The sequence below is a fragment of the Urocitellus parryii genome, chromosome 1, assembly GCF_045843805.1.
Source record: "Urocitellus parryii isolate mUroPar1 chromosome 1, mUroPar1.hap1, whole genome shotgun sequence".
NCBI lineage: Eukaryota > Metazoa > Chordata > Mammalia > Rodentia > Sciuridae > Urocitellus > Urocitellus parryii.
The window spans coordinates 15,802,118-15,820,331 of record NC_135531.1 but is presented as its reverse complement, the minus strand read 5'-3'; the positions used below and the strand labels follow the sequence as shown (position 1 = coordinate 15,820,331).

Below are 18,214 nucleotides of genomic sequence, written 5' to 3'. Positions count from 1 at the left end.
TTGGGATACACAGAATTAGTAAATGAGTTTGAAGAGAACTGACAGATTCCATTTTCCCACCCATGGTTATAACATATGTCTCTTTTGAAGTTTTCATTTACCTCCTTCAATAGTTTTATCATTCTCTCCATAAAATCTGGATGTATTTTTCTAAGGCTTATTCATAGGTGAACCATGTTTCTGTTGCTCCATTAAACATAACATCTTAACTTATTACATCTTTCTGACATTACAGAGCTCATGAGATGCTATTGATTTTTGTATGTTTACTGCCCTTTGATTCTACTTTAAATTGAGTGGAGAAGAAAATAAGGTAAATCTCTGCCTCAGCATTATGTTCCCTTCTTGTTGGGGATTTGTCTCTGGGAATTAAGACAAAGGAAGAGTGGAACCAAACACCACTGCCTCACTCCATCTCTGCTCAGGATGGAGCCACAGAAGCACCTCATTCTTGTTCCTACTGCACCCCCTAGTGGAAAAATAGACTCAGTGCAGCTAAGAGAAGGCTTCAATAGGAATTTGGCACATCTACTTTTTAACAATGGTTTAAAACCAGAAATCCTTTATTAAAGAAAAGCTTCTTTAAAAATAGTATCCCAGTTTCCTGCTAGAAAATATTAGTGATCCTTGAAACTCATTGATGAATTAAGATCTTTTGAATATGAACCTACATAAAATAAATGTATAAGCTGCATATCGATACACAAAGCTTTTAAAAAACTGGTATTTGTACTTCAAAGACCATCACTATAAACACCAGTAATGACATTGGAGTGTTTTACATACAGGGAAGAGTAAATATTTGCAAATGCAGAGCAATGTCAAAAAGTTGGCTTTACTTTTATATTCCAATTATATAACTTTCTGATGTCTGCAAACTAGCTATTGCTCAGTGCTAGTCACTCTAAAATTTTAAAAGGGCGAAAGAACTATTTTTTTCAAGCTAGTTATTATACTCACTTGAAAGAGCTGTGATAGTCAGTCTCTACCTCTTCATCTAGGTTCTTTCTTGAATCCACTCCAATCAGATTTTCATCCTCTCTATTCTAGAAAAACCACTCCTTAAGGTTGTCAATGACTTCCACTTCTCCAATCCACTGGTCAATTCCAGTCCTCATATTACCCAGCTTCATCACACTATTTGACTCAGAGGATCCCCCGCTTCCTTCCCAAACTGTCTCTCTTCTTCCAAATCAGTCCTTGGTTTTCTCTTCATTTGTTAAGACACTAATCATTCTTGCCTTTTTATTTTCCTCCTCCCACTCCTCCTCCTGACCTTTAACTGTCAGAAAAGTGCTCTCTATTTGCAAGCAAGCCCAAGCCATCCTTCTAGCCCTGAGAGTTTAAATACTATGTGCCAAAGCTTCCAAAGTTCCCATCCTGGCTCTAACTCTTCTTTCAGAGGAAACCCATCTTCCTCTTGAGTCTCCTGGACATCATAAATGCACCATGTCCCTGGAGAGCTTTTTGATTAGCCTGTGCCTTGTCCATTCTTAAGCTCACAACCAGCCCATCAGTAAATCCTGTTGTGGTTCCTCCATCAACTTCTATCCTGATTCCAACCACTTCACCCACACTTCACTGTTAGCACTTATCTAAGCCACCTTCCACTCCCATCAGGATTCATATAACAGCCTCCTAAGCTCTCTCACTGCTTCTTGTTCTTGGTCCCCTACAAACAGCAACAACAAAAACCATAAAAGTCACCACCCAAGAGCCACAGTGATGTTCACAACAAACAATTAAGGTCACATCACATTCCCACCCTTCCAAAACTCTCACTGGCTTCTCTCCACACTCCGTGAACTCCAAGCCTTGTGTGGATCTGGCTCCTGCCTCTCTTCACTTTGCATCCCTACCCCTCTGTGCCTCATGTTCTCTGCTCCAGTCTCAATGAACTGATGTTCCCCAAACAGGACAAGCCTGTGGCTGCCTCAATCCCGTGTAGTGCTTACTTTTTCCTCTGACTAAAGCCATGACTCTGAGCACCTTACTCATTCTCTTACCTGTTCAGGTCTCCATCAAATACTACCCTCCTGAGAAAGGCTTTCCCTGACCACCCAATCTGGAACGCTGTGTCCCCGCTGATCATTCTCTTTGCCCTTGACCTCCTTGGCTTTTCTCCATGTCGCCTACTGCACCCATTATGTATTTGTGCATTCACTGTCAGTGTCTCCACTGCAGGCGGACCTGGTCTAGACCATCCATTTCTTCACACTGCTTAGATCAGTGCCCCACAAAGGCAAGGAACTCAATAAACATCCTTCACCTAAGGAATCAGTTCACTTAAAACCAAAGGCCAGGAAAATAAAGAGATAAGAAGAACTGCTTCAAAGAATAATCTGTCATATACCTGGAGGGTTCAGTCAAAATGACAAAACTACCAGATTCATGCTCCTGGCTCCAGGCAAAAACAAACTCAGGGAAGATTCTAGTTTATCATATTTTCTCAGAGTGAGTTAATGCGACAATTTCTACCAAAGTGTTAACTCAATTTTTCTGGGCAATTTTATACTATTTTTATACCACTAAGTTTCATTTTTAAAATTTGGCTCTTTTTTTTTCCTTATCAAGAAATGTTTTAAACCTGATTAGTTAGCAAAAGGAAAAAGCAAAATTAAATATGAAAATATTTAATACAAGCTTTGAATCAATATAGGTCACTCTCAGCAGGAAGGCAAAACTCCAGATGGAGGACATGGTTGGAGATAAACACTGACGAGCGAGGGGCATGTTCAATGACCCTTTACCGTCCCCCAGAAAAGGAGGAGCAGAGCCAGCATCCCCACATGTACAAAAGTGGTGAGAGATGACTTCACTGACTACTTTCACTTCCCTAGAGGCATAATCTTAGCATTTCTGCAACACCCCCTAGTAGTTAATTCCCTTGAGCCATCTGGAAAAGAAGAATGAAAAGATCATAAAAAATACAATTATGAAACATTGACCAGTATAATTTTAAAAATTATCTCAGATCTGAGTAACTTAAATACCTATATGGAGAGGTCTACTCTTTCCTATTATGTGACTGAAACAGACTATTATAAAGGTACACAGTATTTTAAATCAATCGATCTAGTAAATGAAAAGTTCACATGTGTCCAACATACAAAATATAAAGGAGATAATATGAACTATGAATTCCATCATATGATTTTAACTGTGTTCCACTTTCCAAGATTTCAGACTAACTTATGATCTCCCTTGTTTTTTAGCACCTTCAGTCATAGGATGGGTTCATATGTATCAGACAACTTTTCCATTTTCCATATAGCAAAATCAGCAATCATAAATGTTCCTAAATTTGTTAAAACCATCCATAATATCAGCCAACTAATCTTGAGTAGTACAATATATATACACATCACAGCTTCTTTTCTTCATATTTATTCTAGTTTATCTATGTGATTTTAATTACTGGCAGATAGATAGCCAGATTCAGGTGGAAATGTCAACAAATACACTGATGAAAGTGAGTGTTTTTTTTCTCACCACGGTGATTCCACCCAGAATACCATGGGAAAGAGGTACACTGTCTGGAGGAGCTGTTTCTTACCTCCCTGGGCTTACTGGCAATAGCAATGCTGCCGTCTTTGTTGTATTTGATGGGTGCTCCCCCTTCTTGAACCAGGGTCCCGTACCCTGTGCTGGTGTAAAAGGCAGGAACTCCGGCACCACCGGCACGGATCCTCTCTGCAAGTGTGCCCTACAAACGGACAAGCAACACTCAGTTAAAAGTTCACCACGCAGGCATCGTCTGGGGACACAGAAACATTTACAGACATATTCCCACTCTCGAAAAGCTTATAATTCTAAGAAGTACAGAGCACTACAGATTGATGTGCATATGTCCCTAACCCTAAAGGCTAGAAGATCATGTAAAAGAAATACCTGTCTGTAGACAACAACCAGTACATTACTTTTTTTTTTTTTTGAGAGAGAGAGAGAGAGAGAGAAAGAGAGAGACAGAGAATTTTTTAATATTTATTTTTTAGTTTTCGGTGGACACAACATCTTTATTTAATTTTTATGTGGTGCTGAGGATCGAACCCAGCACCCCACACATGCCAGGCGAGCGCATTACCCCTTGAGCCACATCCCCAGCCCACCAGTACGTTATTAATCCACAAAATATAACTGCTTATTTGTCTAGTTGTGCTATCAGCTTCCAGACCTCCCACTGGTTTCTTGACATCATTCTACATATGCCTACTTTTAATATTTTTTAAATCAATTTTCATCCAAATTATATAATTTTAGCTACATGCATTCCCAAAATATCTTTAAATCTTGTGTTTTACTGTGTGCTATCATTAATAACACTGTAAAGTGTTCATATTTACTTTAAACCATTTTCATAAATATTTTATTTGCTAAATGATCTAAGAAAAATCCAAAGGTAAGCAAAGGGTACAGAGAACAGGTCAATTGGTTTTTAAAAGCCAAGAGTACTTCCAGCTTTGTTTCACAGTAGAAATAGCTGCAAGCAAAGTTTCTTTGTGTCTCCTTTTAGTCATCTTTCCCATGGCTGACCCTTCCCTTTTCTTAGTATCAGTGATTTCATACCTGGTTTCCCTGGGTGTCTCTCACCCACAACCAACTTTCCACCCAGATTTCCCCTACATCTATACTGGCCCTGAACATTTCCTGACACCCTCCCTAACACTAAAACCTACTGGTGGGGTCTTGCCACATCATGCCTTACTAGATAACCCATGGGCTAATCATTAGTAAGAACTGATATAGTTATTAGGGACAGTCTGTTCAGACTGACCCAATTTTAGAACTGTTCTCTACAGTAACTAAGGTCTTCAAATATTTAACTCAAAGAAGAGACTAACAGTTGGGAGCAGGTCATTCAAGTAGGTGGGATATTCTGGGAAAGGAGGAACTTGCAACATAACTGAAAATCTTCCTGATAACTGGTTCTCTATTCTTTCCAATGGATAGAGACCACTCTGCTTTGTGTTGCAGTTTATGTTAATACATTCAAAAAACTGAATTATTCAAACAGCCTTAAAAACATTCCCTACTTCAAAATATTCATATATATATATATATATATATATATATATATATATATATATATACACACACACACATACATACACACACACTATCTGAATACTCTACTTCTCTGTGCATTTGAGTATGAGCCTGAGAGTAGAATATTTCTGCAGACGGACCCTCTGCAGGGTACCACCAGGCTCCCACCTTCACTGCATAAAGGAGTCCTAATCCCTACCACCTCATCAACACTTCCTCTTTGGGCTCTTGGGCTGCAAAATAGGATGCAAGCTTAAAAAAAAAGAAAAGAAAAATATTAAGTAAGTTCCTTCCACTTTTATATGTCCTGCAATGGTTAATTTGAATTGTCAACTCTATTGGATTAAGAGATGCCAATGACTAAGTGGCTTCTGGGTGTGTGTAGGAATGACTGAAATGTGGGACAGCCAACTGAAGTGGAGACATCTCCTCCCTAAGCACAGGTTGAAGGCTTGGATGGAATAAAAGTTGGAAGACCAAAGAAGCAATATCAAATGCAAACTCAGTTCTTCTTGAATGGGTTCTTGATTGCTGCTACAATCCTCTGAGAATATCAGATTTTTTCTTCACTCTTCTGAAGCAGACTCTGCCAGTGATTCTCCAGAGAGTTTCCAGAAGCCTTCAGTCTCGGACTAGGGCAGTACCATGAATCCCTCTTATTCTGAGGCTTCAGCCTCTTGCTTTGTGCAGCTACTGGTTCCTCTAGCTCTCCAGCCTGCAGACGGCCATTGTGGACGATCCAGCTTCTGGTCACATAAGCCAATCTAATAAATCCCCTTTTTATAATCATACTTCCTACTGATTCTGTTTCTCCAGAGAACCCTGACATGTTCCCTGACAAAATAGGGTATAATGTAGAAGATACAAAAGGTAACGAAGGTTAATTTTAAATAACTCCACAACCCACAGAATAAAGTATCTCATCCTATAATGTAAAAAGGAGAAGAATATGCCACAGACTGTACTGAGAGCCTCTTAAATTCCTAAGTTGAAGCCCTCACCCTCCCAAAGTGACTGCATTTAGAGAATGGGCCCACAAGGAGATAATTAAGGTTGAAAGTGTCATAAACGATCTGATAGGACTAGTGTCCTTACAAGAAGAGACACTAGCGAGTTTGCTCATACTCTTATTAGCCCCCTCACCTTGTCACCATTGTGTGACAGAACTCAGAAAGAAGTTAACCATCACAGCCAGGAAGAGAGCCATCGCCACAAAATGAACTGACTGGCACCTTGATCTTGAGCCCTCCAGCCTCCCAAACTATGAGAAATAAACTTCTGGTGTTCAAGCCACCTAGATTATGCTATTTGGTTATAGCAGCCTAAACAGACTAGGAAAGCATTCTTTGTCTTTTCACAAAGTTTAAATGGAAAGGGAGTAAGAATAATGTAGGGAAATGCTATGATAAACAGAGTTCAATGCTAGAGGGTGACCAGGTGTGCCTGCAATTGCCTAAAACCTCATTTACAAAGAACAGCCCCCATTCACGCTTAGTCTCTAGACCAGTATATACCTGATTTAATTACTGAAAAATATTTTTTTTTAATATTCTGCTACATTACATTATTACCATCATGGTGAAGTTGGAGGTAACAGTCTTTTCAAGCAGAGCAGCGGGTTCCACATCAGAGATGAAGGCAGAACATGTCCAGGTGGAAGACCAGCACAGGTAACTTGTAGACCCCACTTAACCCAGATGGATTCAAAAGACTGCCTTCCTTTATGACAAATTCTTCAATGCATTAGGAGGTGAGGCAGAAAACAAGTGGACCCTTGCTAGATAAACCGAGGTAATTGCTTGCTTCTTACTGTAACATCAGTCCCAGGGGACTGGGCTCTGATCTCCACACTTGGTGATGTCATTAGTTTCACCCTCTGGGGGCTTCATTGCTCCTGTGCCTCAGCAAGACCTGATCACTCACAAATTCTAACTCAGTGATTCCTAGAAAATGACTTCTATAGGACAATCCTTGAACCTTTCAGCAAGTCCTATTGCTTGCTTCTGGCAAAAGGGACATTATTATTTCAAACCTGGAAGTTACCCTGCAACATAGGTATTTCTACCTCCGTCTTCGGTATACCGTGGCATAAAATACTCATCCTCTAGCGATCAATACATCTGACTTACAAACACAACTCCTGGTTTGGTAAAATAACATATCCTCTGTCTTGTACAAAGAAATGTTTAAGGAGAAAGAGTACACTTTTCAACAAGCTAGCATTGTGAAAGGAGAGCAGCGAAATCTCACCTGAGGAGTCAGCTCCACTTCTAATTCACCAGATAAGAACTGCCGTTCAAATTCGGCGTTTTCTCCCACGTATGAAGAGATCATGCGTTTTATTTGCTTGGATCGAAGTAAAAGACCCAAGCCAAAGTTATCAACCCTAGAAGGAAAACGAAGGTAGCTTGAAATCACACAAACATCCCACACAACACTGTTATTGGAGAAAAGGAAATGCTTCTCTGCTAAGGAATGTCATCCAAATTCTCTCTATCCCTCTCCACTCAAAGAAATATGCAAGGTGGCTAGTCTGACTTTACAGTTGAGGAAACTAAGGCTCAAAAGTGGCCCAAGCCTGTAATCCCAGCAGTTCAGGAGACTGAGGCAGGAGGATCATGAGTTCAAAGCCAGGCTCAGCAAAACAAGGTGCTAAGCAGCTCAGTGAGACCCTGTCTCTAAATAAAATACAAAATAGGGTTGTGGTTGTGGCTCAGTGGTTGAGTGTCCCTGAGTTCAATCCTCAGTGTAGTCAAGTGTGGCTGAGTTCAGTCCTGGGTACAAAAAAAAAAAAAAAAAGATTTAAGTGACTTTTTCTCCAAAATCTCAGGCAGTGAGGGATAGCTATGAACATTTTTACAGTTTCATAGATATTTTGTTCGAGAGAACATTTACATACTTGTACATTCTTTACCCCCCCCATTAGGAGAGTAATAATAAATAATGAAAAGATTATAGGTAGCAAGAATAATCCTGTATCTGTTAAATCACATATACTTTTGTTTAATATCTCCATTATTTTAAAGTTGGAGTTCAATTTATTCTTAGACATGGTGCAGGTGGTTTGGAATTTGTTTTTTTAATTAATTAGGTAAAGGCCTTCTGTTGGTGCATTTCTTCTTTATTTCTATCATCATTTTCAAAGCAAAAATTTCAAGCAAAATCAATATGACAAGGAAGATTTAAACTTGAATAAACATTTCTCCATTTTCAGTCACCTAATCCCTCTCTCCTTAAAAATATCAGAAATATTGGGCTGGGGATGTGGCTCAAGCGGTAGCGCGCTCATCTGGCATGCGTGCGGCCCGGGTTCGATCCTCAGCACCACATACCAACAAAGATGTTGTGTCCGCCGAGAACTAAAAAAAATAAATATTAAAAATTCTCTCTCTCTCTCTCCTCTCTCACTCTCTCTTTAAAAAAAAATATATATATATATATATCAGAAATATTTTAATCAACTAAAGGAAGGAAACATTTCTAAGATAACAAAGAATACTTGACTTTAAGCTATGAAATTATTTTTAAGGGTGAAATGGTTTTAATGTTGAATATCCCGAGACACCGCTACAAACATAAAAGAAGGGCTAAATAACAAAGAAGAAAATGCCAAGCGTTGGCAAGTGTGTGAAACACCAGAACTCTTGTATATGCTAAGGAGATTAAAAATCAATACTTCCACTTTGTATTCATAATAGCTGCCATTCTGACTGGAGTGAGATGAAATCTTAGAGTGGTTTTGATTTGCATTTCTATAATTGCTAGCAATGGTGCATATTTTTTTCATATATTTGCTGATTGACTGTATATCATCTGAGAAGTGTCTGTTCAGGTCCTTGGTCCATTTATTGATTGGGTTATATATTTTATTTATTTTAACTTTTTGAGTTCTTTATATACCCTAAAGATTAGTGCTCTACCTGATGTATGAGAGGTAAAAATTTGCTCCCAAAAATGTACAGTCACCTCACAGATTGTTTCTTTTGCTGAGAAGAAACTTTTTAGTTTGAGTCCATCCTATTTGTTGATTCTTAATTTTAATTCTTGAACCAAAGGAGTCTTATTAAGGAAGTTGGGCCCTAATCCCACATGATGGAGATTAGGACCTACTTTTCTTCTATTAGATGCAGGGTCTCTGGTTTTATTCCTAAGTCCTTGATCCATTTTGAGTTGAGTTTTGTGCATGGTGAGAGATAGGGGTTTAATTTCACTTTGTTGCATATGGATTTCCAGTTTTCCCAGAACCATTTGTTGAAGAGGCTGTCTTTTCTCCAATGCATATTTTTGGCAAGTGTTGGCAAGGATGTGGAGAAAAAGGTACACTCATACACTGCTGGTGAGACTGAAAACTAGTACAGCTAATATGGAAAGCAGTATGGCGATTTCTTGGAAGTCTGGGAATGGAACCACCATTTGACCCAGCTATCCCTCTCCTCAGTCTATACCCAAAGGACTTAAAAACAGCATACTACAGGAACACAGCCACATCAATGTTTATAGCAGAACAATTCACAATAGCTAAACTGTGAAGCCAACCCAGATGGCCTTCAATAAATGAATGGATAAAAAAAAAATGTGGTGTATATACTCAGCGGAATATTATTCAGCAATAAAAGAGAGTAAAATCATGGCATTTGCAGGTAAATGGATGGAGTTAGGGAAGATAATGCTAAATGAAGTTAGCTAATCCCCCAAAACCAAATGCCAAATGTTCTTTGATATAAGGAAGTTGATTCATAGTGGGACAGGGAGAGGGAGCATGGGAGGAATAGATGAACTCTAGATAGGGCAGAGGGGTGGGAGGGGGTATGGTGTTAGAAATGATGGTGGAATGTGATGATCATTATTATCCAAAGTACATGTATGAAGATACAAATTGGTGTGAATATACTTTGTATACAACCAGAGATATGAAAAATTGTGCTCTATATGTGTAATAAGAATTGTAATGCATTCTGCTGTCATATATAAATAAAAAATAAATACATCCACTTTGGAAAAACTGTTAAAGGAATCCATTATGTTGAACGTATTTGAATATGTTATGAGCCAGCAAATCCACTCTAGGGTCTGTACCCAGTACATCCTTAATGTTTACCAAGAAACAAGATACTCAAAATAGCAACTGTTCAATATGGCTAAAACAGGAGTTTTCCAAATGCCCATTGCAAATAAATAAATAATGGTTTATCTACACAATGAAACACAGTACAGTAATGAGAATGAAGGCTTTATAACCACTAGGAAACAATGCATGAATCTTGGGTGAAATGTTGAGCAAAATGTTGAGCAAAAGATGTCAGACACAAAACGGTACATACTGCATTATTCCTTTAATATTAACTTCAAAATAAGACGAAACTAATGCATGAGATCAGAAGAGAGGATAAAGATTAACTTTGGTAGTGGGAAAGGAGAGCAGTGACCAGCAGGAGCAGGAAGGGGGCTTTCTGGAGAACTGGTCATACCCATTTCTTCATCTGGGTGCTGGTTACATGGATGTGTAGCTGATAAAACTTCATCTACATTCGGGATATGTCCACTTTTCTATATAACTACATACTATACTTCAATAGAGATTTTTTAAAAGACAGAAATGTAGCCAGGTACAGCAGCTCATGCCTCCACTCCCAGTGACTCAGAAGGCTTAGGCAGGAGGATCATTAGTTGGAGGCCAGCCTGGGCAACTTTGGAAGACCCTGTTTCTAAAATAAAAAAATAAAAAAGAGCTGGGGATATATCTCAGTGTTAGAGTACCCCTGGGTTCAATTCCCAAGACTGTAAGAAGAAAGAGAGAGACAGAGGAAGAGAAATAAAGTAATAAAGGCCTAAATATCTCCCAGAAACAGGAGTCTTCACTTATTCCCTTCCCAACTCCTTTAGTTCTCTGATGGTTCAGTCCCTGTGGAATTTGTGTGGCCTACAGGATTCATTTACCTAACAATCAGGGCTGCAAGGTCAGGCTCTGGGGCTACAACCATGAATAAGGCCTGGTCTTGCACCCTGAATAGCTCTGGGAGTACAGAGGAAGTGAACATGCAAACCCATCAGGACAGCAGAGGGGAACCTGCTAAGAGAAGTGTGTGTGAAGTGGGATGAGCACGCTGCAGGCTGAGGACCCCACTGCTGGAGGAGAAACAAGGCAGGAACAGCCTTCCTGAAGGGAGGGCCTTACACAAGAAGGTGGCCCTTAAGGGATGGAAGTAAAAACACATTTTGAGACTACAGTGGAGGAGGCAGTCTGAGGGCAAGAGGCACCCACCGAGACAATCAGGAAGCGTCAACCTGAACTGGAGGCAGAGGCAGGGCAGGAGGGGTGGGAGAAAGGCCAGGTTAGGGTCGGCCTCATGGGACTTCACCCAGAAGGACACGGAGACCCTGTGAGTAACTTGAAGCAGAAGGGTAACAGGATATAGTATTAACTGAAGAGACTCAGAAACAAAAGGCAGAGGGAACAGTTCAAAGGCTTGATGTAGCTGGAACAAGCAATGATGAGCATCTGAACTAACGTAGAGGTTACTGGTGGGAATGAAATAGAGACAAATCAAGAAGTATCTAGGGGAAACTATTCATTCGTAAGACAATTGTTGCACATCCCAATACAGAAGCAGATCCGCTGCAGAGTTCTGACTTTGGTAATAGAACTCAGTGGGACGGTGCACTGGGGGATAATCTGATGTCACTGGTGACACCCACTTGTTGGATCAGCAAAGGTGCTAAATGTGGCGGGCTGTGTGACAAGTCACTGGCATTTCTTCAAACAATCACATTTTCTTCACTTTCACTCCACTATTCATGCCCACAAGTGTCCATCCAAGACCAAATGGTTTCTTCTTAATTCTTAGAATGTATCACTTCCACGTCTCTTAACTCCCTCTATAATCCTGTAGTGTCCAAGTAACAGGTAATTGTCCACCTTCTATTAAACTTGTTTTTCACTTGTAGCCTTTAAATATCAGAGCTGATAATATTTCACATTACACATGTATATAAACAATAGCTATATCATTTATTATTTATTCCCAACATGTTTTGAGCAAAAACTAAAGTCTAAATAACCTAAGCTATTTTCAAGAATGAACTTTGGAGATTCGGTAATTCCCTACGAGTTAATAATACACTTATCCACTAGAGGTCGCCAGATCACTGAAGCTTTTCCATCTCCCTGATGCTTGAGCACGCACACATGCCTTCCAACTATTCTTTATTTACTTATTTCTTCTTTGAACCGACTCCTAACACCTGACTAGGCCCACAGTTCTTGAGGTTAACAATTCTAATCCCCCAACTTCCTGTGCCCTCACCTTCTTACCTGATGACAGCCCCATCCATACACTTACGTAGCACAAAAGTAATAAACCCATCTAACTTCTCACATTCTCATCATCAAATCACCAGGAAATTCTGACTTCAATGTCTATCCATAGTTGGACCATTTCCCACTCTCCTCTGTTACCTGCACAGTAACCTTTCCTGATTCTGTTCCTGCTATCTATCTACTATCTATCTACTCATGATATGGTAGCAAAGTAAGCCTCATAAATACTGAGTGCAACAAACAGACCAAAGCCTAGCCATGGTGCTCATTTACTCAGAGCAAAGCAAAGGTCTCTAGGACTACCTGCTAGCCCCATGTGCTCAGATGCCCTTTTATCTCTGACTTCACTCAAATGCCCTTTTATCTTTTATCTCCTCCCATGCTCCTTTCTGCTTCCTGCTCCACTTCTGCTGCCTCTCCAACAAGTCAGGCACGTTCCCACTGAGGGCCTTTGCACTGGTCTTTCCCTGCCTTAGAAACTCTTCCCCAGGATGTTTGCAGGGCTCTCTCCCCTGCTTATTTCTAGTGTGCTCAAATGTCACCAAACCGAACCCTAAATCCTGCCTCCGCTCTTATGTTCCCAATTCTCTTTATTGGCTCTTTTTTTTTTTCATGGTATACATAACTTTCTAACACACTGGAAAACGTATTCTAATACACTGGAAAATGTACTTATTCTTCATACTGACTACTTAATGTCTGCCCCTCCCTACTAGAATGGAAAGTGCATGGAGCAGGGATCTAGGTCTATTTGTTCACTATTGTAGTCAAGCACCTGCAGAACATAAAGAGAACTATATAAATATTTGTAGAACATTTGCTAAATGAATCTACTGCTCAATTCCACTTTGCTCCTCCTCACTGACTCCTCTCTAATAAAAACAAACACCGAAAGTCACCGTCATTTTCTGTTTGCTGTCTGGATCCATTTTCCAGCTTCAGGCTGCTCTGAGCTGGGACAGACCTGCAAACTTCATGAGCCTCCCTTGCCACTGACTTCTGACTGGGCTCAGCCAACGGGAGGCACCACCAGGATGGCTGAAGTGGGTGGTGAAAGAACAAGATGCAGGATTTACCTCTTCTCACACATTACAGCAAGCTGGACAGCTTGCTACACAAAGCTTTCTTACAAATACTGACAGAGGCTCCTTCCCGCCTTCACTGCATCTATGTCAGGGCTAATGGTAATGCCACTTCTTTGTTACTAAACCCAAGAGTGAGTTTGTTTTTCCTATTTATATGAAAAAATTTATTGGTGGAATTTAAATTCTTAAATCATGCATGATTTTTGGTATAATGTAAACACCTTGAATGGTAAAAAAAAATTAACAACTTTAGTATTCTCTCACCCATTTTGTCTTAGGAAATAACGTAACAAAAGAAAAACTTTGTAAGAGCATCTATCTATATGTAGACACACACACACACACACATACACACACACTCACAGACACACACACACACACACACACACACACACACACATATAATTGAGGATAGACAAATACAGCCAGAAAGATAACTACAGAAAAATAAAGAGATACAGAGATATAATAATTTTCCAAGGAGAATATGTCTGATTTTAATAAATTGAATAGCTTTTTAATTCAGTCAAAAAAGTTATTGTATTATCTTTTAAGTAAATCCCCTTACTCATCACACTGCAATCTGATACAATAAAAATGAAGTACACTTGGTAGGGAGGGAGGATGGAGGAATAGTGGAGATGAAAGAGGATTAAAATCTAATTCCTTGCATGTATGATTTTGTCAAAATGAACCCAAATATGATGTACAATTATGCTGCTCTAATAAAAAGAAAAGAAAAAGGGCTGGGGTTATGGCTTAGTGGTAGAGCGCTCACCTAGTACACATGAGGCACTGGGTTCAACCCTCAGCACCACATAAAAATAAATAAGTAATTAAAGGTAGTATGTCCATCTATAACTAAAAAAAAAAAAAAATTAAAAAGAAAGAAAAGAAAAAAAAGTTCTCTTTGGTAAACTCCTCAATTACCCAAGATTGAGAGTACTGATAATCTTATCTGGAGCTGACTAATAAAGTCATAACCATAAAATAACCCATGAAGACATATCTGGCCCATTTGCGTTCTATAGTTTTAAATTTCTGAAACCTCCTCCAAAGTCTACAGTTTCATTCTAGAAACCAGAATACAGCTGGTCATTCACTGACCTGGGAATTTTTCTAACTACTCTTTTTACTCCTGTTTGGCTTTTTACCACATTACATATTTGAATTGGCTCTATTTAAAGATGACCTCTCTGTATTTGTTGATCTTGGCTCTGGGGAACATTGTGTATTTGGCCTTTGCTTTGTTTTTAGACTCACGTCCTAGCACAGCAATCAAGCAGTGCCTGAGATGCTTAGCCCAAGCTACCACTGGACCAGATAAAAAGTCAGTTTTCATACCTTGAAAAGTGCTGTTAGATAGCTTACAATGAAAGTGAATACCTTGTCACATGCTTCCCAGTTTACAAATCCAGCAAATACATCAGACTCTCATGATAAAAAATGAGTAAGGCAAGTCCCTTTCCTTTAAGAGCTCACACTATAAAAAGAGAAAACATATGTGACCTTTTGGAAATGAGGACTATATGGTTTCTAGTAGAGAAATTTGTATATAAGAGCATCTCACAGCTCTTTGATACTAAACATAATGCCGATGTTAGATTATGCTATCTGCCCTCGGTAGCCAGCATTTTCCTAGAATACCTAAAGAGAAAGATCTGTTTTCCCTGCAGCACAATAAACTGGGGTTTCACACATTTCAGTGGTTAAAAGAAGAAGTCAATAATTCCTTAAAGAGATAGACTAATGTAAAGCAAAAAGATAGGGCATGGAATAAATTAATGTTCTGCAATTATACTCCTTTTCTGAATCTGAAATTTAATTTACTGAATTTCATTTTCTGAAATTTCATTAACTGGCAACCCTTGTCAAAATAAAACTCCAATAAAAATAAAGGTGTGGCCATTACCAAACTGTTTTCCTCTTGTTTACTTTTCACTTTAGATATATTTCAGTCTCAATTATACAATTTATGCTTACTCTGATAACATCAGAAGTATTAAAAGAAAAAGCTGTACTTGAATATAAGGTTAGTTAATGTCATGGTTTTATGGGACCAGGGAGCCAAGCACAGAAGTTCAAGTACACATTCCAGGAAGTAGTTAATCCTTCCCAGAAAAAAAAAAAAAAAAAAAAAGTCCTGGAGAATGCTCATAATCATCCAAGGTACCTATTAAGTTTTTCACAGCTGCAGCTGCATCAACAAAAAGGGAAGAAGAGAAACAGCAAAGGGGCCACACACCTCTATCTTTAGGTTCAAAGTCATTGGTACAGAACCAAAAAGTTTATTTAGAGTGAAAGCTAACTGGGCCCTCAAAAAAAAATCCCTATAGTATAGAACTGACTAGTATAAAACTCTATAGAAGTAATCACAAGTACAAGAACATAATATTGTGAGATAGTACTGATTAGCCTTCCATAAGTAAGAGGGGCTGCCAATGGGGTCATCTATACCATACCCTTCCTGAACTGTAGACTGAAAAACTACTGTGATGAGAAATGAGCACATCGAATAAAACACACCCATGCTTCCACTGGCTCTGTGACTTAACTAGTTGACATGTAGTTTATTGTGAACTTTTGATTCCCACTGGCTTATAACTGAAAATTCTCCAAAAATCAATGAAAATCACATTGTCAATTATTCCTACCTTTTTAATTAACCCATATCAAAGTATTAGTTCAACTAGTGATCCTAAAGAAGGATTTATCTCATCAAGGTCTAATAGTTAATACTTCAAACCAAGGTAAATGACATCTTAGGACAAGTCTCACTGCTTACTAAAAACAACAAAAACAGAAAATCAGGAAGCCTGAGATTTAGAAAGACTTCCACTTCAGGTAGGTCCTTCCATAAGTGAGCTCCTTACAAATGAGAAAATTACTACTTCTAATTCCAAGTTCTTTCCATTTTCCCAACAAGTCAAACCATGTCAATGATTCTCCAGTGAAGCATGATTTAGTTTGCTTCAGTTATCTAACTGGAGGGCAAAGCAAGGTCGTATTGTTATAGACCTCTAGGATTTAACCCCTCCTAATTAAGAGAATCAACTGTCAATAAGGATTTGCAAAGTATCACCTTTGTGTTCAACATCTAGTTTGCATCCAAAATTTATAGTTACACACTAACAGAGAGCATATACCATGATGGTTCTATAAGGGTACATCACTTAGTGACATCACAGGCATCTTAAGTTTGTGTAAGTATATTCTATGATGTCCTCATAATGAATGACATATTTCTCAGAACATCCCTATTAAGCAATGCAGGCTGTTTATTGATCTATAGTATCCCTTGTAAGCTTGGAGCTATCTGGAAAACCCAACCAAGTATGGATAAACAAAAGTATTTATGGGATGGGAATGTAGTTCAGGACTATAGCACTTGCCTAGCATATATGAGGCCCTGGGTTCAATCCCTACCACTGCAGGGAAACAAAAAAAAAAAGAGAGAAAAGTATTTATAACAAATATAAGTCACATCAAAGAGCATGGGGGTTGTCTAAGGAAAAAAAAAAGTAATCATGAACAAGTTACTTCTCAATTTACAAAGGGGTTTCCTATGATACATGAGGGAACTGAACAAATAATCTCTAGAATTCTGTCCACCTCAAATATGCCATGAGTCAGATTCACAAGCTAAGCACAGCAGGGAATACAAAACTACTGCAAGTAGCAGGATCAGGACATAACATATATCAAATAGGTACAATTTAGTATACCAAGAAAGGGCAAAGCCTCTAAGGGAATTCAGAAAAGGCAACATCAGTCAAGACTGGAGGCTTTCTGTAGTGGGGTAAGGCTCCCTCAAAGATGTGTAACTTGAGTGAATCCTGAAAAAGGAGGACGTGCACAGGCAGGGCAGAGGAAAGAGAGGCTCTCTGACAAAACAGCATGAACAAACTCAGAAAAGGAGCCATGAGAACAAATACAGCATCCGTTTTATTCCCTAAGTAATCTGTATTGTTTGTTTTGGAGTGCAGTTATAATAATAGGCTAAGTTGTCAATTTGGCTCATTTTTAATATTTTAAATATCTTTAAAGTCTTTCCTTCATTGTTGAAAAGGGATGCTTTACTATTTCTGTATACAAGTAGATTTTTCTATCAGCTAAATGTACCTAAATGAGCATGACTTTATTATAATTATGGCTTATCATTAACCATTTTGAAATGGAATCCTACCGCCTTAAGTGCTGGCTACATGTACTGCATCTTCCATCAAGACCAGTGACATTCTTGTGATTCAGATTTTTTTTTTTTTTAGTTGTAGATGAACACAGTACCTTTATTTTATTTATTTATTTTTATGTGGTGCTGAGGATCGAACCCCCAGGGCCTCGCACATGCTAGGCGAGCACTCTACTGGTGAGTCACAACCTCAGCCGATTCACATATTCTTTACATATTCTTTTACATAGTATCTCAAGAAATGGTGTATAGACAAAAGAATAATTTAAACCAATTTCAAATTGATGTCTCCTCTGCTATATAAATAGTAATTTACAATAATAGAGTACACAAAGGACCATCTTTAAATTCTGAAGTGCAAGTGTCATTATGAAAATATTTATTCTAACATCGATAATATAAATTTAGAAAAATAAAAGCACATCAGACTAAGACAGAAAATCTTAATCTATATATTTATATTATATTTATTATGAAGGATGGTACCAAAAATATTCGAATAAATGTAACCTCCACTCCTGACCCTGTTACACTATGTTTTGATGTTTGGACATACTGCTCTTGGAGGAAATT

General features: G+C 38.7%; 1 protein-coding gene across 1 annotated transcript in view; it reads right to left on the bottom strand.

Annotated features, from left to right (window-relative positions):
* The window catches only part of Oxct1 (3-oxoacid CoA-transferase 1), a 133,447-nt gene that overhangs the window by 102,889 nt on the left and 12,344 nt on the right, over nt 1-18,214 (bottom strand). The window contains exons 4-5 of the mRNA XM_026410246.2: nt 7,297-7,432; nt 3,557-3,706 (exon numbers count right to left, since the gene is read on the bottom strand). Coding sequence (XP_026266031.1) covers nt 3,557-3,706; nt 7,297-7,432 — 286 coding nt within the window. The remainder of the gene's footprint in view (nt 1-3,556; nt 3,707-7,296; nt 7,433-18,214) is intronic.